The following is a 25,194-nucleotide window of genomic DNA, read 5'->3' on the forward strand; positions in this document are numbered from 1 at the left end:
CATCGAACTTTGCGTTCGTCGGTTGAACAAAAGAATCTAAACACAAGCAGACAAACAAGTCAAAGCATCAATAACTCAAAACTTTAGCTTAAATAAATTAATGTACGGAGCCGGAGGAGTGAAGTGACATTCTGAGAAAAATATATTCTCTAAAGAGGTACGTTAATGAGAAAACTCGTTTCACATTTTTAAAATCGCTTCAACACCGACACCATTCAACATTAATGATTTATGTTAATGTAGGACTTTAATCTCGGACGAAGTTTAAGCTCTTGCCTCCATAATGTTCTGTAATAATTAATAATAAAGAAGTAATGGTCTTCACGTTAAAAAACACTCGAAGACAGGAAACGATTTGAATGTTTTATTGCAGATTTATGTGTAAAAGGCACCATGAAAACTAAATACAACGACTCAGCGTTAATCAGAATTATTATTATTTTTTAAATTCTCTTCTCATTCAGCTTCTCCACCGTTCAGTCTTTCACACCAACGAGCAGAAAAATCAATACAATCAATCGATCGATGACACACTGACATATGAAAGCATTTACATATTCATATAGAATATTTAGGATCTCTGACAAAGTTTCCCGTTAGTTCTCGAATAAAAGCAGAGCTGAGCGAAAACTGCTTCATCATGTTATTTAAGATGAGTCAGCTCGTAACTTAACAAAATGCTAACAGCTAAACCGTTAGCATACTAACAGCTAAACCATTAGCATGAGAACAGCCGTCACTCTGCTGGTTTCTGTTGGTCAACACGTGATGTCACACACACGTGATGATGTCACACGTGATGATGCAAGATGAGGGAAGGATTTTCACTTCACATGTTAAACCTTTGAATGAACCATGGAAATAAAAAGATTATATGAATATCATCATTCGCTTGGCTAACAAGTGTTTTATTAATCAACAGAATCACTGATATAAATAATATAAGTTTGTGTCTCGTTTATCACCAAATAAACTTCTTTCTGAAAGACAAACCCGACGTTGTTTCCTCGGTTACAACATTTTATCTTCATCATCTTAATCTACATTATTGATTTCTCTTTTTATTATGTGGTTTATTTGTTCCATAGTTTATATTCCCACACACGAGTTAAAGTACGTTGTTTTCTCAGGAAAATTATATTTTTGATTTGTGTCATAAGAATTAAGATTTCTGTGGGTTTTTTTTTTTTAGATTTCTGCAACTTCTGGAACAAGTAAAAAAAAATATTTCATTGTATGCGTCACTGATTGGTTCCCCAATCGAAGATCCTCGTCGAGGTTTCATCTTTCAGAAAGAAGCGTAAACACAGCAAGTCACGAATCGCTGCCAACGAATGCAGCCATGATAGCGAACGCAGCCATGCTAACAAATGCAGTCATGCTAACAGACGGAGCCATGCTAACGGATGGAGCAATGGTAACGATGGAGCCATGGTAATGGATGGAGCCATGCTAACGGGCAGAGCCATGCAAATGACAGAGCCATGCTAACGGGCGGAGTCATGCTAACGGACAGAGCCATGCTAATGACGAGCCATGCTAAAGGCAGAGCCATGCTAACAGACAGAGTCATGCTAATGACGAGCCATGCTAAAGGCAGAGCCATGCTAACAGACAGAGCAATGCTAACAGACGGAGCCATGCTAAAGGCTGAGCCATGCTAACAGACAGAGCAATGCTAACAGACAGAGCCATGCTAACGGAGTTCTGGCCGTCCTCCCACATGAGCGTAATACTGGCGGTTCTGCTTCGGAACTTTCTACTGAGCAGATTCTCTTCACTTATGACCAACGCCAACAGAAGTGAACCAAACGGGAACTTCAGACAAATGTGGCGAAACATTCCATGTTTTCAGTCTAAACATCGGTCGGGTTCTAGATTGGGTTCTAGATTGGGTCTCTAAGGAGACGAGCTGAGGAGTTCCTGCCGTCGCCGCATGATCTCCACAAAGTTGGCGTGGTCCACCGCCGCCTGGGGAGACGAGAAGACAGCGGTCTGGATTAACATGGAGGTGAAGCAGGAAGTGATGGGGGAGGGGGAGGGGGGGGGGGGGGGTGGGGGGTCAGTGGGCGCTGCCTTCATCAAAAGACTCCACCCCCGAGTCCGTCGTGCTGGCTGCCAGTTTCTCCTGGCGCCGCCTCATGATCTCCTGGAGCTCAGAGCCTGAACCCCTCTGGAGTCCACATGAGTCCAGGAGGAGGATCCACGTGAGGCCGGGAGGAGGATCCACACAAGTCCAGGAGGAGGATCCACACAAGTCCAGGAGGAGGATCCACATGAGGCCGGGAGGAGGAAACAGAACAGCTGTTAGAAACACAAAAAGGAAGCGGAACGTTGCAGCTTATGAAGCGACTCAGCGTTTTCTAGCGTCTGACGACAACTTCCTGCTGCAGCAGGTTTCCTCCATCACGTACATACATTTATATATGTATTATTATTATACCTGAATCAGGACTCGTGTTTAATATTCATACAAGTGGAAAAGTAACAAATAAACAAACAGCTTTATAGAACTGCAGAAATATTTAGATATAAGTTACTTATAAGTAACGTTTTGTCCTCATTTCATTTGTGATGTTTCCTTTTGTAACTTTTATTTGCTTGTCGGCGTCTGTGTGTGTGTGTGTGTGTGACTGTGTGTGTGTGTGTGACTGTGTGTGTGTGTGTGTGACTGTGTGTGTGTGTGTGACTGTGTGTGTGTGTGTGACTGTGTGTGTGTGTGTGTGTGTGACTGTGTGTGTGTGTGTGTGACTGTGTGTCTTTGTGCGTCCAGCTGCAGGCGACGACCTTCTAAACGTTTTTCACGATTGTAAACATTTTATTGACGTTAGCTTGCTGCTAATAGAAGCTAAGCTAGCACTAAGCTGGGGGGGGGGGGGGGGGGGGGTCAACAGGAAGTGGAACATTCTGGAGTTCATTCAGGGAGTTTAAGGAGGACTGAACTGGATGGCCACAGCAGGGAGACAAATACTACCTTAAAACGCTGCTAAACATGAATTCATCAGAGCTTCGTTCTGATGGACAGATTCATAATCAATCAATCAATCAATCAATCAATCAATCAATTCATTTATCAGTCGATCTATTAAGGTGGAATCTGAGGTTGGTGGACTAGAGGAGGACTCGTGGTTTTCAGTTTTCAGGTCTGATAATCACATATTAAACCAGTCCCAAGTCAAGACCAGGTCCCCAATGAAGACCAGCCTGTCCCTTTACCCAAGTCAAGACCAGGTCCCAAATGAAGACCAGCCTGTCCCTTTACCCAAGTCAAGACCAGGTCCCCAATAAAGACCAGCCTGTCCCTTGTCCAAGTCAAGACCAGGTCCCCAATGAAGACCAGCCTGTCCCTTGACCCAAGTCAAGTGGGAGAATCAAGTCCAGGTCAAGTCAGGACCCAGACCTGAACAAATCTGCTCGTTCAGCCTGAAAACAACGAGTCACTCCAATGGCCTTTAAAGAGGTTTTAGTTTAAATCCGTCGACAGAACGAGACCCTGAATCTCCGTCTGGACCAATACCTGCATGAATGTGGTTCAGAAGATCAAAGGGGGGTCAGAAGAAAACCTGCAGGTGGAAATAGACACCACAGACCAGACCTTGGCAGGGTTGGGGGACAGAACGCTTAAAGACAGAACAGACCCTCAACAGTCCAGAACAGACCCTCAATGGTCCAGAACAGACCCTCAACAATCCTTCAATGGTCCAGATCCTCAACAGACCTGCAGCTTGCAGATACCAACAGAGGACCATGAAGGAACCATAAAGGGTCCTCAGAGGACCATGAAGGGCCATCAGAGGACCATGCAGGGACCATGCAGGGTCCTCAGAGGACCATGAAGGGTCCTCAGTCATCTACATCTGAGTTATGAATCTGTTACTTTATATTAATATTAAACCTCCTTATAATAACACTTTATTTGACCTTGTAGATTTATAACATCTATTATAACAGATCCCTCAATAAACTGGACCATGATGGTGTAATAATCGTGTAATAATTGTGTTATTGATCCTGTTATTGATCGTAGTGAAGACCGACCTCCAGCGCTGCCTTCTGGACGGCGACTTGGCTGAAGACTCGGGCGCCGTCGTCGGGACAAACTGTCTTCAGCTCCTCCTTGTTGAGAGAGAACAGCTGAGCTCCAGTCAGGACGCCGAGGCTGGTGATGGTGCTGCAGGGAGACAGGCAGGCAGGGAGACAGGCAGTCACACAGCTGGACCTGTGAGTAGACAGGTGAACTAAGACAGAGACTCACACTGGACTGAAGCCTTTGGCCTCCAACCAGGTCTTGACGTCATCAGGTGACGAGTCGTAGGTGATGCTGTTGGACGGCAGACCGCAGACGCCAGCCCCGCCCCCGCCGGCCCCGCCCGGGACCTGGAGCTTCTTCTGAGCACTGCGACCTAAAGTCAGTCTGTGCATCAGCTCGTCCTGAACCTCCTCCATGTTGGACTTCCTGCCTGCAGGACGGCGAGCAGAACAACACGTTTATGACCAGACCGAGACCAGGTGGGGGTCCCAGGTCCAGATTGGGTAGGCTCAAGTCAGGTCCCAAGTCGAGACCGAGTCCCGAATGAAGACCAGCGTGTCCCTTGTCCCAAGTCAAGACCAGGTCACCAATAAAGACCAGCCTGTTCCTTGTCCCAAGTCAAGACCAGGTCCCCAATAAAGACCAGCCTGTTCCTTGTCCCAAGTCAAGACCAGGTCCCCAATGAAGACCAGCCTGTTCCTTGTCCCAAGTCAAGACCAGGTCCCCAATAAAGACGAATATGTCCCTTGTCCCAAGTCAAAACTAGGACCAGGTTTACATACATTGACTCGTGCGGGACTCACGGTTGACGGGTGGTGGTTTTTGGCTGTGGTGGTCCCTCATGGCGACGCTGTCGCTGGACCCGGTGCTGTTTTGGCGGCTGACGCTGCTGCTGGCGGTCGGCTTGGGGGCCGGTGGTGGGAGCGGCGGCGTAGGGAGCCTGGCGGGGGCTGGAGGCGGTGGCGTGGGGGGCGGAGGCATTGGGGTCACGACCGGTTTACTAGGGAAGAAGTCGGTCCTGGTATTCTGCTTCTGAAAGGGGGGACAGGTGGAGCTTTTATTCTGAAAGGTCTTAAAGGAGATGTGTTTTATTTTGTAGAGCCACAACAGGAAACATGTCATCGTCTAAATATCTACTTCATCGACCTGCTGAACCTGAATACGTTTGTTTACCTCATTCAACTCGCCGAGTAACGTCTGGAAACGTGAAACATCAAAGTGACACAAAATTATAAAATGAAAATCACAGCAAACGAAATCTAGAAAAACACTCACACGAAACCAACAATCTCACTAAACATGACAATCAAACCCGAAAAAACACTTAAACACTTACAGTACCATCCAGAGAGGTGTTTAGCCTAGCTTAGTACAAACACTGGAAGCAGGGGGAAAGTGCTAGCCAGCGTAGCTCTAAACCAGCTAGCTCAATCAATGTTACGTCAGGTGTTTATAGTAATTATGCTAGGCATCTCCAGCTCATTGCTCACGTTATGTTTGTTGCTAACTGGTGTCATACCAGGACAAGCCTAGCCTAGCTTAGCACAAAGACTGGTGGCAGGGGATATCTGCTAAATAGCTAGCATCATCAATGTTATTTAGGGTGTTTCTAGCTAGTAAGCTTGGCTACAAACATCATTACTGTTAGCCACGTGTAGCTAATGATGGTAGTTACAAAGAGAGATGCTACTATTTTAGTCGTTTGTAGCTTACCATGGTATACCAGGTTAGATGTAGCCTAGCTTAGCATATAGATTGGAGCCAGAAGGAAGCTGTTGGACATGCTAGCGGCAGTTGTTGACTAACATTCTCCCTGTTGCTTGTAGCTCGTTGTTGTTGCGGTAGCTACATACAGTAGCGGTTTGTTGTTACTGTAGCGTAGCTTAGCACAAACACTAGAAGCCGGCGAGTCAGAGCAACCGCCTCTTTTCCCAAAATCTGAGACTGTCCCTTTAAGAAAAAACACCTTCCACAGCAAAACACACCTTAAAAACTACGAAGCAAACTACAGCGACCTTTGACCTCTCGCCTTGGGCTTACCTTAAACAACTCAAACTCCTTCTTTGGCATCATGAGCTTCACCGGGTAGAAGGGAGACACATGAACCAGGACAATAAGACGGCGCTGTGACATCACGGTACCTGGTGAGGCGGCGGTGACATCATCGTACCTGGATGGTGTGGCTGTAGATGGGCTCCCCGCGGCCACTGCCGCCGTCCGCCGTCGCCTCCAGGATGTTGTTTGGCACGTAGCCGGACGCCGCGCAGCCATTCCGGACCTTCCACCACTGCTTCCTGTCGTCCAGAACCTGAGAGACGAGCGTCGGGGCGAAACACCCACGTAGGAGCTTAACGCCGTCATCCATCTTTATTTACAGGTTTTATTTCCAACGTAATATTAATATTGAGGACGTATGGAAGATTAGATTGTTGTGACACTTTAATGATTTATTCTACATGTTTGTTCTCAGGGTTCCTCCACCTTCTCCAAGGTCACATTCAAGCACTTTCCAAGCATGTCAAGGTGCATTTCCATGCTTTTCCAGCCCCTTCCAGCTGTGGTAAACTCCATATTTGTATCAATCCAATGGTCAGTATTCAGTCTACTTATTATGTCACTTGTTCATCACATTAAATGAGATGTTATTGTCCTCTAAACAACCAACATGATGTTTGGAGACAGCTTTTTACAGAAGGACCACAAATGAAAGGAAAACTAATTGTGAGTTGAGATATTGATGAACGCCGAATCAAACGCACCTCAACAACCTCGTCCTTCAGCACCGACAGCTCCGTGTTGTTTCTCGCCACAAAGTCGTATTTCGATTTGGCGAACATCTTCGGTTGAACTACCGAACTCCTGAAACACATCAACCAATCACAGCGTCACCATTGATCAATGACATCACAGAGACGACTCATTAAAAACAACAAATCTGATACTTTCACAAATAAATGAGTTGTTTTCAAAATAAAATAAATTATTTCTAGCTATGAATTAAAAACCTAATATTTCTACTGAAGCCATGAAATTTGACGTCAGCGATGCCGAGGAGAAAACGTCCCGACGTCGAAGGTTACGACAGAAACGAAATTTAAATGAAACAAATTCAGTGTTTAGAGAAACGAAATGAAGAAGAAACATGCGAAGGATCAAAATCAATAAACTTATCAGAAAGAGGAACTGATCACAAGAATTATATGCAGATGAAAAATGCCTTATTCATCAAATAAATAAAAGCTGATTAAAACGCAACAACGTAACAAATTGATGAATTGACTGATTAGAGATCATTTCCTGTGTTTTTATTGATGAATGAGAGCAGATCTGGGACCAGTTCTTCGGGGTGTCATGTGACCTCCGTTACCGGTCTATGCGGCGGCTGACAGCCTGCTTGAAGGCGGCCAGGGTCGGGTCCTGGTCAAGGGTTGGGTCCTGGTCCAGGATCGGGTCCTGGTCCAGGGTGGGGTCCCGGTCCAGGATCTGCATGCGTCTGTAGGGCGTGTCGGTGAAGGCGTACCGGTCTGCCGGAGGGAACCCTGATGCCGCCTGCAGGAGACAACGCCAACGTCACAGACGTACAGTACCGACGTGGTCGTCATGGCGACGGTCAGGTACAGACCTCCAGTCGGCTCCTCAGGTCCTCCCGTCTCACTTCCTGTCCTGAGGACGGCGACGCCGGCGGCTGCCAGCCGTCACGGAACACCAGCAGGCAGGGGGGGAAGGCGTGATCCCGGGGCCACTCCAGCCTGCAAGGACACAGAGCAAGACCCGATGACTCACCTGCTCCAGGTCCACAAAGACCTGCAGGGTCTCCAGGTCCACAAAGACCTGCAGAGTCTCTAGGTCCACAAAGACCTGCAGGGACACAGCAAGACCCGATGACTCACCTGCTCCAGGTCCACAAAGACCTGCAGGGTCTCCAGGTCCACAAAGACCTGCAGAGTCTCTAGGTCCACAAAGACCTGCAGGGACACAGCAAGACCCGATGACTCACCTGCTCCAGGTCCACAAAGACCTGCAGGGTCTCCAGGTCCACAAAGACCTGCAGGGTCTCTAGGTCCACAAAGACCTGCAGAGTCTCTAGGTCCACAAAGACCTGCAGGGACACAGCAAGACCCGATGACTCACCTGCTCCAGGTCCACAAAGACCGGCAGGGTCTCCAGGTCCACAAAGACCTGCAGAGTCTCTAGGTCCACAAAGACCTGCAGAGTCTCTAGGTCCACAAAGACCTGCAGGGTCTCCAGGTCCACAAAGACCTGCAGAGTCTCTAGGTCCACAAAGACCTGCAGGGACACAGCAAGACCCGATGACTCACCTGCTCCAGGTCCACAAAGACCTGCAGAGTCTCTAGGTCCACAAAGACCTGCAGGGTCTCTAGGTCCACAAAGACTTGCAGGGTGTCCAGGTCCACAAAGACCTGCAGAGTCTCTTGGTCCACAAAGACTTGCAGGGTCTCCAGGTCCACAAAGACCTGCAGGGTCTCTAGGTCCACAAAGACCTGCAGAGTCTGGCTGGGAGACGATGACTCACCTGCTCTTGGTCCACCCGTCTCCCAGCGTCACCCACAGGTGTCTCTCCTCCGCCGAGCCCGACGCGTGGACGAAGTCGATGGCGTCTCGGGTCAGAAGGGGGACCACGACGCTGCGAGCCAGATCCAGACTACCAGAGGCCTGGACCACCTGGACAGGAGGAGGAGAGGATGAGGAGGAGAGGTGAGGTGGAGGAGAGGAGGAGGAGAGGAGAGGGGGAGGAGAGGTGAGGTGGAGGAGAGGGGGAGGAGAGGTGAGGTGGAGGAGAGGAGGAGGAGAGGTGGAGGAGAGGTGAGGTGGAGAAGAGGAGGAGGAGAGGAGCAGGAGAGGTGGAGGAGAGGAGAGGAGGAGGAGAGGTGAGGTGGAGGAGAGGAGGAGGAGGATGAGGAGAGGAGAGGTGGAGGAGAGGAGAGGTGGAGGAGAGGTGAGGTGGAGGAGAGGTGGAGGTGAGGTGGAGGAGAGGAGGAGGAGGAGAGGTGGAGGAGAGGTGAGGTGGAGGAGAGGAGGAGGAGAGGTGAGGAGGAGAGGTGGAGGAGAGGAGGAGGAGAGTTGGAGGAGAGGAGAGGAGGAGGAGAGGTGGAGGAGAGGAAAGGTGGAGGAGGACAAGAAGACAGACTATTTCTTTCATCAGGTTTCAATTGAACGTGAATAAATTAAAAATGGCCGCCAGGTTGACACTGACCATCCTGAGAGGAGAGAACAGGAAGTGAAGCAGATCCACTGAGCTGGGGTTCTGGATCTGGTCCTTCAGTCGGCCCTGGGGGTCAAAGGGCAACAAGGTCAATAGGCTCACCCTGGTGTGTGGTCACATGACGAGGTGATGAAGGTGATGAAGACCCACCAGCTGGTTGAAGGCGTGTTTGAACTTCTGCAGACAGTCGATGAACTCGTCCTCGCCGGGCGGCTGGGAGCGCAGCGTGAGGACGCCCTCTGGTGGACAAACCGAGAATATCCCTTCAGTATTTCACACTCCACATATTTTCATTCATGTCTCATTATTTCACGTAAAGGAAAATATAAAAGTAGTATTATAATATTCTGTGTTGTCAGATCAGCTGTTTGGTCATGTGACCCGAGGATGTAAATAAATGTTTATTATTTAGTTATTACTCAAACAACATTTTAAAGATTTCAGCTGTTTGTGTGGGACACGGTATGGAAGACCAAAGACGCCGATGCGATGAGAAACTTTTTCAAAGTAATGACTCAGTATTTCAAACAATAATATGTATGTATTTCATCTTATTTATTTCCTCTTCCTGGCTGAAAAGAGCTTCCATACATCAGTTCCGGTTTCATATTGTGGTTAGAACCAGAAAGGAGGACCAGAGGCGTGATCCGGCTGCCCTCACCTCCCGGACCTTTCGTCCTGCCCTTCTTGACCTTCTTCCTCCTGGAGAGCTCGGCGAAGGCCTCGGCCGCCTTCTGCAGTTTGGTGATGAAGAACTCGATGTCGTCCAGGATGTGGTTCAGGATTTGCTGCCAAAATCAAAGTGTGCGTCACCGTGAGGTCTGACATTTATTCTGCTTTAATGATTAAACCTAAAACCAACAGACCCCAGGTCAGCGTTACGTAACCTGATTTACCCTCCGAGCTTCCAGATAACGTTCAAACCAAACTTCTTTTCCAAGCAGCTTAAATCTTTGATCCGATGATTTACTCAGCAGCTGCTCTCAGATCAGTGGAAACCTCACCACGTCTCGGTCCACGCCGGCCGCCGTCATCTCCGCCGGATCCTCGTCCTCCTCGTAGATCAGCCGCTGCTTCTCATCTGATCGGCCGACAACGACAGCCAATCAGATCACAGACACAGTTCAGACAGCCAGATCTGTGGGCTCTCTGCTCGATTGGACACAAGCTGCCTTCATCTCAATCTCAATCTGACAGGAATATTATTTATTCATTCTATGGTTTAGGTTTACGTTTCCTGTATCTTTGTTATTATATTATTTAACGTAAATGAACATAGTTTTATGATCTTGGCTCAACATAAATATATCAAGTTAAATTAAGTTTAGAATTGAAATGTTTAAATTCTTCATAATTCATTAGAATTGAATCTAGGATTTTTTATTTATTTGTGACATCACTCACAGTCTTGCTGCTCATTGGTCCAGGCTGACCAGGCGGCCACTCGACCCTTCACGTCCAGCTGATTGGACGACGGCGGCGGTTCGGGGGCTGGAGCTGCTGGGGGAGGGGGGATGACCCCGTCACTCTTCAGGATCATCCTGCAGCCGGGGTGCACAGACCGGCCAATCAGCTGCCAGCGTTCAGTATTAAACAGCGTTTGATGATCGGTTCTTACTTGAGCACCTCCGGCCTCTTCTTCACTTTGCCTCCTTTGGCGTCCATCATGGCGCTCTCGATGTCGGCGTGGATCAGGTTTGCCTGACGGAGCGTCAATGGAAGCGTTTTTATTTCATCCGATGAAACACATTAACACCATGGAAACATTCAAAGGCTTCATGGCTTTAAAACTGCTGTAATAACTTGTGGTGTACCACAGGGCTCGAGTCTGGGTCCACTGCATTTTACAGTAGATCTGAATATTTGTATTCTTCTTTAAACCACAAACAAAGAGCTTGCGATTGTTTAAAATGAACATGCATTGGGATGTGCTGCCTGTGAAAAGGACTAATCAGAGAGCGTATACCTTGATGTCGTCACACTGGAACAGGTGCAGGTCCGGTTTGTTCTGACCCGAGTCCTTACACACCAGTGCCAAGATGGAGTCGTAGCTGCAGGAGTTCATCACGGCCTGGCAGTGCTGGACCGTCGCCACGGGGAAGTTCTCCAGCTGGTTCTGAGGGGAGACCAGAAGACCGGACTAGAGGAGCCACACGGGGGACCTGGAACAGGTCTCAGGTGCGTCTGGGGGTCTCACCTTGGTCTCCTGGTCGATAAGGCTCACTGTCTTCTCCTCCACCTGCAGCAGCACCTCCTGCGTCCAGACCTTCCCTTTGGCGTCCAGCAGGCGGAGCCGGCGCACGGCGTCATCCACCGTGATCATCCCATCTTTCCGGTCCAACACAAAGGTGGTCAGGTGCTGAGTCACCACCAACAACAACAAGCAGAGCGTTAAGGGAGGAAGGCGTTGCCGATGGCAACGGCGAGGCAAGGCGGCGTCCTCACCTCCACGTGGTACTGCGTGGTGTCCGTCAGACTGTTGATGCTGGTTTTGGTGAAATGTTTTCTTTGTTCTGAAGGAAAGATGTTCATTAACTCCTCATTTTACATATTCAACACATATTTACAGTCTTCAAACACCACGGCGTTTGGAAAGGAAAACACAAATAAAGTTTCTGAGCTGGTACACGGCTAATATTTACAGAAAAATACTTTTCCATGATTGTAGTTGAATCTGAAATAATCTTCATTACATGTATTACTTTCCTAGAATATTACCCTCCTCTCTTATTTGTCTTCTTTTTTTTACAATTTATTTTTATCGATTCATTTTTGTGTTTCTTTCTTTATATATTCTTTTTTACAACGATTCACCATATTAAAATGATAATGATAATATTCTCAAAAGTTTCGGCTTTATTTTCTATTTTATTTAATTAACGAAATTCTGCACTAAAAACAAAATGTACACTTATAGACTTATCACAATTTATCATTAAAAAGCTTTTCAGAAAAAATTTCAAATGATCCACAAACATTTCAGCAAAACTGGAAAACTTACACATCACACAGAATCAAAGCCTGAAGAAGTAAACAGCAATAATAATAATTAGAATATGATATATGAAATAATAATATATAATAAGACGAATATTTTATATAATAATACATTTAATATATTATTATATATTAATATTATATAATAAAAATAATTAAGCTGGGATCGGCTCCAGCCCCCCCGTGACCCTGAATACAGGATAAGCGGTAGACAATGGATGTATGGATTGAATAAAAATAATTATGATTATTCTTAGATATTATTTAATAATAATACTTATATTAACAATCTTGGACAGTAGATGAACACAGACACTTCACACGGAGCTCACTTCTCTGTTTATGTTTGGAAGACGGACGAAGGAAGAAGACCTCATCTGATCCTGTTAACGAGGAGGCATGTTAACGAGGATGCATGTTAACGAAGAGGCATTTTAACGAGGAGGCATTTTAACGAGGAGGCATGTTAACGATGAGGCATGTTAACGATGAGGCATGTTAACGGGGACGCATGTTAACGAGGAGGCATGTTAACGAGGATGCATGTTAACGATGAGGCATGTTAACGATGAGGCATGTTAACGAGGACGCATGTTAACGAGGAGGCATGTTAACGAGGATGCATGTTAACGATGAGGCATGTTAACGATGAGGCATGTTAACGCAGACGCATGTTAACGAGGAGGCATGTTAACGAGGAGGCATGTTAACGAGGAGGCATGTTAACGAGGAAGCATGTTAACGATGAGGCATGTTAACGATGAGGCATGTTAACGATGAGGCATGTTAACAAGGAGGCATGTTAACAAGGAGACATGTTAACAAGGAGACATGTTAACAAGGAGGCATGTTAACAAGGAGACATGTTAACAAGGAGACATGTTAACAAGGAGGCATGTTAACAAGGAGACATGTTAACAAGGAGGCATGTTAACGAGGCCGCCTGTTAAGGAGGAGGCATGTTAACGAGGCCGCCGAGGAGGCATGTTAACGAGGAGGCATGGGTTTGCTAACTACGTTATTGGTGCTTAGTTTTATGTGTAAGGACCCTTATCATGCTACTGAAGAGGTTTGGTGCTATTTTGAGCAATATTAGTGGTTAGAATATGCCGTTGTGGATGCGTTGGGCGCATCGCCCCAATCTAATCAGTGTTAGCGCTATGGGGCTGTTAGCATCTTTCTCGATACGTGGGTGATCACTGAAAAAAAATGTCTGGATGGCTTATTTGATGTTTTTTCATGGCGAAAAAGACTATGGGGTCCATTTTCGCCGGTCTTACACTTTGAGGAGGAGGCATGTTAACGAGGAGGCATGTTAACGAGGAAGCATGTTAACGAGGAGCCGCATTAACGAGGAGGCATGTTAATGTGTAAATAAATAAACAATAAAAAAAATAAATAAACGACACACTGTTGACAACGTCTGGAGGTCAGACCACATGGGGCTCTATGACATCATAAAATAGGAATAAATAAAATAATAAAACTATGATAATAAACTCACCGTACAGAGCTTTGGCACTGGACTTGGCTTTATTTTTAGGCTCAGGATTCGGAGAGGCATGGCCGCTGAGAGACAGACAGTCAGACAGACAGGCAGGCAGCGTGTTAATACACACACGTATACTTCATTAGGATCACCTGTTCAACTACTCCTTCACACAAACATCTCATCAGCAACTAACACGCCAGTCTGAATCACGTTTCTGATCTCTCTCTGCTTCATCATCTCAAACATGACGGAGTGGTTGTTACCATGGCAACACCACAAGTGTGGTTTCCTCTGCTGTGATCACAAAATAATTAGTATAATAATCAGTTTGTCTCTGTGAAGCACTTTGATCTTCATGTAGAACAGCTGATCAATAAACACAAATAAAGGAATAATTAATTAATACTGAATGGAAACACCGCTGCTCATGCCGCCAATCCATCAGCTGATCGATCAGCTGAACGATCAGAACGCACTGTGACCTCCAACCGGCGATGGAGTGACAGATCTGGTGAAACTTGACGCGCTGTAGCTGGTCGGAGGTCGTCACGGCAACCAGTTGATGACCACAGCGGAGAGACAGATATGTGGACGGAGGCTGGATCAGGTCCTGGATCAGGTCCTGGATTAGGTCCAGGTCCTGGATCAGGTCCTGACTTAGGTCCTCTGTGGTAGCCTGACCTCATGCCTGCAGCCTCGTTAGCGTCGGTGGATGAACATGACTGATTAACTCGGAGGATCAATCAGAGTTCAGAACCATTCAGTCAACACGTTCAAGCTTCTTCCTTTGAAAAACCTCATTGCTTCACTTCCTGTCCGAGAGTCATGTGAAGCTTCTTCAGTTACACTTTTTTTTTCTTCTTTTTTTTTTAAAGATTTTTTTTGAGGCATAGACACCCTTCATTAGCAGTGGATAGATCGGAAACATGAGGAGAGAGAGGGGATGTGACATGCAGCAAAGGACTTCCGGCCGGGATTCGAACCGGGGTCGGCTGCGTATGTACGTTTGTACATGGTATGCGCTTAAACCACTCCGCCAACTGCGCGCTTCAGTTACACTTTTGATGAAATATTCATCGGAAGTTTTCTGAGAGACAAACTGAGCTGCAGCCACGTTTAGACTTTTATGATCTCCAAACAAAGAAAACGGAAAGGAACGAGTTTGAATTATTGATTAATTAACATTAATCACTCAGGATTGATTATGATTATTAATGTGTCCATCAGTGTTTGAATAAGTGAGTTCTAGTGGACACATGAACATCAATTACAACATCACTGTACAGTCAGACACATCTCAGATGCTAACAGACTTGCTAACATGCTAACAGACATGCTAACACGCTAACAGACATGCTACCATGCTAACACGCTAACAGACATGCTAACACACCAACAGATATGATACAAGACATACTACCATGCTAACAGAAATGCTGACATGCTAACAAATATGTTAACAGGTGGAACTGACTTGGTCTGGGAGCTGTAGGAGCCGAAGACTCCGGAGCCGAGAGCTGGAGGTTCATATCCGTTCATGCTGCTGCAACACAACATTGTCAATATTAGTGATCAGTTATTACTGATCGGTAATAGAGAAGGACAAAGATATTAACAGCGTTCTGGACTCAGATTTCCTGCTGAACATGTGAACGTCTTCGTTAGAGGAAGTGAACACACTCATCAATATCAACTGAAGCATGCTAACAAAAGCTAATGTTAGCATGCTAACACCAGCTAATGTTAGCATGCTAACGTGCGATAACGAGCAGTAAAACACATGTGAAGAGTTAAGTTTAGCTGGTGCCAGAAAATCTTCCTGTGTGTGTGTGTGTAACAGTGTGTATGTGTGTGTGTGTGTGTGTGTGTGTAGCAGTGTGTGTGTGTGTGTGTGTGTGTACAGAGCTGCCTGCCACCTGTGATTACTTTTCCCAGGACTCCATGTTTTATTCAGCTGCGTCTCCATAGCAATGACCGGCATCAGCGCCATGTGCCTGAGAGGCAACTCTCAGGGAGAAGCTAACTGATGACATCACGGCTAATCAGTAGGCTCGTTGGAGATGAGCCAGGCCAGCACAGAATCGATCACCACACAATGCATGCTGGGTAATTTGGTGTCCGACTTAATCCCGACTTGCTCTGTCGTCATGATCACGTGGCAACGATAATCTCATGAGAGCAAGGCACCGCAGTCGCTCTCAACCGACTGCAAGCCCTGGGGCATGATGGGAAATGCCTGGCTCCTGCCTCATCTAAGAGCTGATTGGCTCTTAGTTTTGACAACAAACACCACGTTTATTAGAAAATGCACATTTCCAGGTGAGGTTCATCTTCAACTAGCCTGTTTATTTTCAGTTTTTCATCAGCCAGCCAGAGAAGGTGGAGGTGTGATGTGACACGGTTCACCTCTGATGTCACACAGAACAAACAGAGCAGAGGACAAACGGTATGTGTCAGCATTAAACTGATGTTATCTGATAACACTTTCACACAACTCTACAATCGGAACAAAGTCAATAACAAGCACTTTATTGTGGCGGTTTGCCTGCAGGAAGTTTCAGGTTAATGTTAACAAGGTTGCTCAATTAATGTTCCTGTTTTCTAAGAAGGCAGAACAAATGTACCATCACTGACGATCACATGACCTCATTATCACTGACAACCACATGACCTCATCATCACCAACGAGCACATGACCTCATCACTGACGATCACATGACCTCATTATCACCGACAACCCCATGACCTCATCATCACCGACTAGGGATGCAAAATCGATAAGAAATTACTTGATTAAAATTAATTAATTGCAATTAATTCCCCGCCAGTCCGCGTGAGGGCGCTCTTGACGCCAGGCGTACTTGACGCACATGAGCGAACACAAGCGAAGCAGGGCTCTGACGACAACAACAAGACAAACGGGAAGTGGTGTTTCCCACACATTATGGCGCACCGCCATAGTCTAATTTTGGCCGCCATAGTCTCGATGTTCGCCCAAAATTATTTCATCAAGGCAAATGGACTTAACTAGCGGCTCTAATAATAGGCCTAAACAGGAGGGCAGCAGCGCGTATTATAAGGGGAAATCCTCGCGGCTGGTTTGGCTCAACAACGTTCTGTTTTCCCCCGTTGCCATGGCGAGGCCGCGCCGACCCCCCCTCAGCTGGCCAGTTTGACAGCGCGTATAGCCCCGTTCACATACGTCGCTACTCGCCCGTCACTCGCTTTCTCGCTGAATTCTACTCGCTGGCAAAAAAAATAAATAACTGCCGCCGACGGCTAGTTCAAGCCGCAAATCTCTGTGGAACCCTCTGTTGACGTCAACTGTCAATCATCTCTGTTCTACATTCCGATTGGTACTCGCTTCACTCGCATCGCAGAAAGTTAAAGTTATTTTCTCTCCGTACCCGCCCACATCGCATCGCCTGTCCTGACCACATCCCGCTAGAACACGTTCACATCCATTGACAGCTGTCGCTCAGAGATGGGCGAGTGGCGACGTATGTGAACGAGGCTTCAGTCAAAACCAAAACACCAAGGAAGGCTGAGGAATAGTCACCCACTTATATTATTAATAATAATAATAATAATAATAATAATAATAATAGTCATAATAAACTAATAGTTTAAAGGCTCAGCACTGTGTTTTAGTCATTTTTGTTTTCATCTTTTCTTGAATGCTTAAACTCCTCAACCCCATTTAGTATGTCAACATTTGTATCAGCACCAGCAGTTTGGAAGAAATTGGTCAGTAATTGATATGTCATATTTTGGTTCTCAAAATTCCCCAAATTATAAGTGGTAGACAATGGATGGATGGATGGAAATTCCCCAAATTGATGCATTAAAATGAAATTATTCAAAATATGATTTGCGTTTTTCTTTATATGATAAGGAAGTTAGCATTTTATGTTACGTATGCAGTAGATAGAACCTATTCAGAGGGAAATTCAGCTTCTCAGAAGAATTGCCACCTATCAATTAATCGATCATCGATCAATAAGATGAAACAACGATTAATGAATTACTCGATAATTTGCATCCCTATCACCGACGATCACATGACCTCATCATCACCGACGATCACATGACCTCATCATCACCGAAGACCACATGACATCATCATCACCGACGACCACATGACCTCATCACCAAAGACCACATGACCTCATCATCACCGACAACCACATTACCTCATCATCACCGACGACCACATGACCTCATCATCACTGACGACCACATGACCTCATCATCACCGACGACCCCATGACATCATCACCGATGATCACATGACCTCATCATCACCGACGACCACATGACCTCATCATCACCGACGACCACATGACCTCATCATCACCGACGACCCCATGACCTCATCATCACCGACGATCACATGACCTCATCATCACCGACGATCACATGAACTCATCATCACAGATGATCACATGACCTCATCATCACCGACGATCACATGAGCTCATCATCACCGAAGACCACATGACCTCATCATCACCGAGGACCACATGACCTCATCATCACCGACGATCACATGACCATGTGAAAAGGTTAAATTACTGATCAGAAGAAAGAACTACAGTGGAAATTATTAACTATGTATTGATTATTCTTTCACAAATGTGAGAAAAGATATATATATATATATATATATATATATATATGATTGAAGGTTTGCCTGAAATGAAGCATGTTTGATTGTCTTCAGAAACAGCAGAGTCTGTGGAGAGTAAAGAGGATTATAACCAGATTACAAGATAATCTCTGTTCCTCCTCAGCAAGGGAAGCTTTCACAGTTATTCTGCTTTTATTCTCAGATTATTCTATCAAATCAATCCACGACTCTTCATTTACTCAAAATCCAACACAGCAACAAGGCAACGGTCAAAATCCAACGCGGCAACACGGCAACGGTCAAAATCCAACACAGCAACATGGCAAAGGTCAAAATCCAACACGGCAACGGTCAAAATCCAACGCGGCAACACGGCAACGGTCAAAATCCAACACAGCAACATGGCAAAGGTCAAAATCCAACAAGGCAACGGTCAAAATCCAACGCGGCAACACGGCAACGGTCAAAATCCAACACAGCAAAATGGCAAAGGTCAAAATCCAACACGGCAACGGTCAAAAACCAACACGGCAACACGGCAAAGGTCAAAATCCAACACAGCAACACGGCAACGGTCAAAATCCAACACAGCAATGGTCAACGGTCAAAATCCAACACAGCAATGGTCAACGGTCAAAAACCAACACGGCAACGCGCAAAAAGCCAACACGGCAACGGTCAAAATCCAACATGGCAACGGTCAAAATCCAACATGGCAACGGTCAAAGGTCAAAAATCCAACACGGCACACAGAGACATCACCATGGTTACGCCTCTTTGGGATGTCTGCTGTTAAAATGACTGTTTTCTGAATGGAGTCTGGTGGCTTCAGGGAGCGCATGTTAACTTTGTACATTAACACATTATAAAGTTATTAAATCTGGATTCATAGTTTCAATTCAAACTATTGACACATGAAATAATAATAATAATAATAATAATAATAATAATAATAATAATAATAATAATAATAATAATAATAATAATATGGTTAAAGTGAGTGAAAGGTGAGTTTTGAAGGAAATTAAAAGCGCTGATGAAGATAAACTCATCCGGGTTTCACAATAAAAGCTTTTCATGTCAAGCAGAGGAGGAAACTGTACCAGGTCAGATGAGAGACTCTAAAACTGGTCTAGGTCCCTTGGGGGGGTCCTGACTGAATCAGGACTGGATCTGCTGGCAACATCCCGACCCACTTTCTTAAAAGTCGAGACCAGATGAGACCTGAACAGACCACCAACTAGGTTTTTATTGGTTTAGTTGCTGTTTTCTAATATTATTTTGTAATAAATGTTTGACCGTAACCACGAGGACAAAAACAACCATCAAAATAAATAAATGGCTGTGAAAATGTCACTGATTTTTCCCCCTTAATGTCTTTAAATATTTCCATTTAATTTTGACTTAACATATATAATCATTTATTTGCATAATTCAGCCAGATATTATATTTATTTTTACTTTATGGATGTTTTTTATTCTAATTATTTACACTTTAAACTTCAACATTACATTATTATAATACTGACAATAATAATACTAATAATAATACTGATAACGCTGCGGCCATCTCACCTGTTCTAGTGGTCCACAGGTGGGTCTAGAGGATCCAGGTCCTCCTCGGCTCTCTGAGCTTCATGTGTGACGGATTAGAGGATCCAGGTCTCTGCAGGACCTGGATTTGCTGCAGCAGCTTGTTGTTGACGAGTTTAAGCCTCCAATTAATGACTCGTTATAGACAGGTGGGGGAGGGGCAGGGGGCGGGGCTTAGAGAACAGCTGACACCTCAGAGCTCCTAAAGATTACCTGTCGTCCACTAAACCTTTTATTTGTGATCAATATATTTATTATTGATCATCGTTTCCTGCTGATGACGAAGCTTCATCTTAATTATTATTACACTACACTTAAGTCAGGACTTAGAAGTGACTTGTATATCCCTCAGTAATAGAGTAGTAAGGAACATAAGGTAAGCCAAAGCAGATTTCAATATAAAAGTAATTGATGAGGCAAAGGGAGATGGGAAATTAATCTGGAAGAATCTCAATAAATTAATTGGGAAAGACACTCAGCATTGCGCTCCGGCACTTGAACTGAAATTAAATGGAATCATAACCAGAGATGACGACATTATAGCAAGCACTTTTTACAATTTTTTTATCCAATCAGTTGAGGAATTGGCACAGAATTGCACTGCTAGTAATATAGTGAGCATTCCTATTGATACTGACAAACCTGTTTTTAGAATTGAGGAAATTAGTGAACTTGAGGTCGAGAACATCATAAACTCATTAAGGAACTCAAAAGCTAAAGATGCCTTTGGCCTTGATTCTACAATTTTTAAAACTCATAAACGGCCTTTAATTAAACCTCTTACACACCTAATCAATTTATCAATTAAACAAGGTATTTTCCCAAGCTCATGGAAAACAGCTATGGTAACCCCCATTTTCAAGGCCGGTGATAAAACACTGGTGGAGAACTCTACAGGCCCATCAGTATACTACCTGTGATATCCAAGGTAGCCGAGAAATGGGTGGTGAAACAGCCGACTACTCATCTTAGCAAAGGCCATACACCACTGCACCCAATGCAGTTTGGCTTTCGAAGTAATCACTCCACAGAAACAGCCAACTGCTTTTTTATCGAGAACATCAAAATGAATCTAGATAAAGGAGGCATAGTGGGTTCAATATTTTTAGATTTAAAGAAATCATTTGACACTGTCGATCATGACATTTTGTCAAAACTATCCTATTTTAATTTTTCTGGGGATGCAATCAAATGGATGGAATCATATTTAACTGACAGAAAACAAAGCACACGCAATAACAACACTCAGTCTACATACCTAAACTATAAAATAGGTGTCCCTCAAGGATCTATACTGGGCCCCCTTCTGTCCAGTCTCTATATAAATGACCTGCCCACTGTTTGTCCATCTGTACATTTACAAATGTATGCAGATGACACAGTCCTCTACGTGCATGCTAAAAAATAAACAACAAGCTGCACACCAACTGACTGAGGCCATGAGTAAGGTATCCATCTGGCTAAACTAATTCATGCTTATACCTGAATATAAGCAAAAGAGTATGTAGGTATTTTACAAAACAAACTACTGTGTCTCATGACCCTTATGTAATAGTTAACCAAGAGAAGGTTAGAGTGGGGCCTGACTTTAAATATCTGGGAATCATTCTAGACTCACAACTGTCATTTAAAAAGCATGCAAAAAAAGGTTGCCAATCCTGGCAAATTTACCTGGCAAATTTTAAGCACATAAGACCATATTCTACCAATGAAGGCTGCAAAGCTCTTCCTTGTATGCGATGATCTTCTCACATTTTTCTTACTGTTTAACTAGCTGGTCGCAAGCCAATAAAACAACATTGCAACCATTGGAGTCACTCTATAAACAGGCATTGGACCGTAAGGGTAATAGCTATAATAATTGTCACAATGTCAAAAAACACAATATGTTTAGTTTTGAAAACTTCAGACACTTTGCTGATGCCTGTCTTGTCTTTAAGGTACTCCATGGGCTTGCTCCACCACCGCTGTGCCAGTTCATAAAACAGAGAGACAAGGTCAATAGAGTAACTAGAGCAACCACCAGAGGGGACTGCATAGTTCAATATAGAAAAAGTAGGATTGGAAACACAGCCTTTTCTGTCAGAGCCACACTTTTTTGGAATAGCCTGCCCAATGAGTTAAGGGAGTGTCATAGTCTTTCCATTTTTAAAAAGCAGCTCAAAACCTGGATTAGGGACAATTACAATTACATCAAATACTTAAGTCCATGAACACATTTTTCTTTTCTCTTTTCTTCCTGTATTTATAGGCTACTGTATTCTTACTTTGTACTGTAAGTGGAGGGTTAGATGAGGTGAGCGATATCTGTGTCTGTTTGAGGGTATGCTCATATCTTTTAAAATTGCTGCTGTATTTTTTTTAATTGCTACTGTATTTTGTATCAACTTTTGCATTTTAGGGTGTCTTTTAAGATCTGGCTAGGGACAACAGATGGAAATTAGCACGTGTAGCTAACTCTGGCTTGTTTACAGCAAGTAACTTGCATGTTGATGAATGAGCATTGTCCCTATCAAATAAATAAATAAATTATGATTAAAATGATAATATATCAATACGTCTCCGATCGATCAACAACCATGACATTATGCTGTCCTCTCATCGATCTTCTCCAGTTTACCCAGAATCCTCCAGCATCACACCTGGCAGCCAGGTACGGTTACGCCACCCCGTCGTCAGGGTAACCGACCATGCAAACAGGAGAGGCTCTACCTGGCGACGCCCCGGCAACAGCCAGTGACATCATCAACACTGTTTAATCTACACCCAACAAATCAATAAGAAGTAGTACTAGTAGTAGTACAGCGATGTAGAATACTTGGATTTATTCTACTTCCTGCTTTGTATTTTTGCAGTTCCTCAGGATTCAGGTTCTGCATCAGAGACCAGGTCCAGGACTTTGGACTCCATTCACACAGTCACCTGATAAAAACTGACTAATGAGCATCTGTGTGTTCGCCAGTCTGTTAGTACCACATGAGACCACCAATAACCCCAGTACCACATGAGACCACCAATAATCCCAGTACTACATGAGACCACCAATAATACCAGTACCACATGAGACCACCAATAATCCCAGTACTACATGAGACCACCAATAATCCCAGTACTACAGGAACCATCACCAACAATCCCAGTACTACAGGAGACCACCAACAATCCCAGTCCCATGGGAGACCATCACCAATAATCCCAGTACCACATGAGACCATCACCAATAATCCCAGTACCACATGAGACCACCAACAATCCCAGTACTACAGGAGACCACCAACAATCCCAGTCCCATGGGAGACCATCACCAACAATCCCAGTACTACAGGAGACCACCAATAATCCTTGTCCCACGGGAGACCACCACCAACAATCCTTGTCCCACGGGAGACCACTTCCGGCCGCCATCTTTGTTTGGGTCAAACACACAGGGTCACGTGGTATTCATATTAATACACAGAAGGAGGTCTCCCACCTGAGACTTGAACCAGCACTAATTACCTGGACATGTCACAGGAGGGAAGCTAAAGAGCTGCTGCTAATTAACGTCCTTTAACCTTTTAAATCTGACGTCATGATCCGCTTTAAAAATAACTTAAAATACTAAATTAAACATTTCCCGCTGAAACCGGCTCAGACTGCTAGCTTGAAGATATCAGGAGCTTTGTTTTTTAGACAAAAGGAGCTGAAATGCCAGCGCGGAGACCTTCCGGTAACCCGGGCGGGAACCATGCGGGGCCGCCGGGCTGTCACCCGGGTCAACCGGGCTCCATGCAGGCCGAGCCGGACAAGAGGGCTCCGACACACCGGGCTGCCCCGGATCTCTCTTTAACTTTAACTCCACCTTTAAAAGGGTTTCATGAAAACATTCAGCCAAGCTACATTCAAAATGTCCGCCAATGTAAGGTGAACTCGAGTATCGTCAGGAACACCTGTTGACTTCCACCTGTAGCCGGTCGGGAGAAGCCGTGTCGATGGCTGCAGGTGACCTCGGCATACATGTGATACATGTGACATGTGAAACGTCACTCTCGCTGCTGTCGCCGTTCATCTTCTCCTGCCAGAACCAAATACTAGTTATACATGGATATACCACAGGTGTGTGTGCTGGATGTACGCCGAAGTGGAGCGCTGGTCCGACGCTTCGTTTAACCGCGTCATTCCCTGTGTTTACGTGTAAAAAGCTATACAATCCGTTAATCTGTTTTCTAACGATGTCAGGCGCGGTAGTTGCTACGGGACCGAAGGGCCACTTTACCCCTCAGCAGGACGGCAGATCACCGTCGCTTCGGTTCGAGGCTGATCTAACCATGACTGTAGTTCATTATTAAATCCCGTGTTTGAACCGACAGAACGGTGTGTGTGCGGGTGGAGCTGCCGGAGGAATGTGAAGTGTCATTAAAACGAGCTTACCTGCGGGTTTTCCGTTAGAGAAACATGGCACAAATACTCCGGTAACGGCTCCGGTCCGCGCGGCTGTTTTAACGGCTCCTCGCAACACACGCTGTCCCACAAACTGAGCTCTTGTTCGGGTACAAAGTTCGTGAAGACCCGCGGAGCTCCGAAGACCCGACGCGTCGAAACCACACTTGACTTTGAGTCGCTGAAACGCAGCAGCAGTCAACCTGCCGGGAGATAAAAGGGTTAAAGAGACCCGCGTCTGGACTGGCAGGCTGCCTCAATCATGAGGGTCAAAGAGACCCGCGTCTGGACTGGCAGGCTATATAGACATGTTTATTTCTTGTCTATATAGATGCATTCATGTTTCCAGAATTCATGTTTCCAGAATATCCCCCTAAAGATCAACAAAGTCTTAGTGATATAGAATGCATTTATTTATGGATGTTTTTTAAATTAGTATTAACTCTATTTTCTACTTTATAAATGTTTTATTTCCCCTGTTTTATGTTAATAATTGTCTATTTCCCTTTATTGTTAAGTTTTTTAAAACACTTCTTTGCAAATAAAGTTTAATAATATTAACTCAAAAAGTACTATGTTTTTTTGGTAAATTTAATTGAGTGACTCGTTTTTCATCTTTGTTCTCATCAGAATACTTTGATCTCCTTCCAGTCAGGATTCAGGGAATAAATAGTATGACTATCACGCCATCTGCTGGTCAAACGTCAACAGGTCAGTCGGAGTACATTTACTCCACTACCGCTGCAGCTTTGATGTACTTTTTAAATACTTAAAGTTAATACTGATTCTGTAAACGCAGATTTGATAAC

General features: G+C 44.9%; 1 protein-coding gene across 1 annotated transcript; it reads right to left on the bottom strand.

Moving 5' to 3' along the window:
* Nucleotides 1-362: 362 nt before the first annotated feature.
* On the bottom strand, nucleotides 363-24,607 carry eps8a (EGFR pathway substrate 8a, signaling adaptor). Its single transcript, XM_084038821.1, has 23 exons — nucleotides 24,377-24,607; nucleotides 15,218-15,286; nucleotides 13,756-13,820; nucleotides 11,700-11,767; nucleotides 11,452-11,613; nucleotides 11,221-11,370; nucleotides 10,873-10,955; nucleotides 10,659-10,795; nucleotides 10,259-10,335; nucleotides 9,916-10,042; nucleotides 9,405-9,493; nucleotides 9,246-9,320; nucleotides 8,565-8,713; nucleotides 7,653-7,779; nucleotides 7,398-7,579; nucleotides 6,790-6,889; nucleotides 6,201-6,338; nucleotides 6,071-6,106; nucleotides 5,204-5,227; nucleotides 4,834-5,062; nucleotides 4,256-4,460; nucleotides 4,039-4,171; nucleotides 363-2,173 (listed from the first exon to the last, which is right to left on the bottom strand). Exons 2-23 carry the CDS (start codon nucleotides 15,280-15,282, stop codon nucleotides 2,063-2,065), a joined length of 2,532 nt encoding a protein of 843 aa, XP_083894947.1. The 5' UTR covers nucleotides 15,283-15,286; nucleotides 24,377-24,607; the 3' UTR covers nucleotides 363-2,062.
* Nucleotides 24,608-25,194: the final 587 nt, after the last annotated feature.

Source organism: Eutrigla gurnardus (assembly GCF_963514095.1).
Source record: "Eutrigla gurnardus genome assembly, chromosome: 21".
In the NCBI taxonomy this organism is placed as follows: Eukaryota; Metazoa; Chordata; class Actinopteri; order Perciformes; family Triglidae; genus Eutrigla; species Eutrigla gurnardus.

Excerpts from the sequence above, each read along its gene's own strand:
- eps8a (XM_084038821.1), bottom strand. The coding sequence starts at position 15,282 with ATGAACGGATATGAACCTCCAGCTCTCGGCTCCGGAGTCTTCGGCTCC. Across the intron at positions 10,956-11,220 it reads TCCAGTGTGACGACATCAAG|GCAAACCTGATCCACGCCGA; the intron begins GTATACGCTCTC and ends ACGCTCCGTCAG. Across the intron at positions 8,714-9,245 it reads TGTTCTCTCCTCTCAGGATG|GTGGTCCAGGCCTCTGGTAG; the intron begins GTCAGTGTCAAC and ends CCTCCTGTCCAG.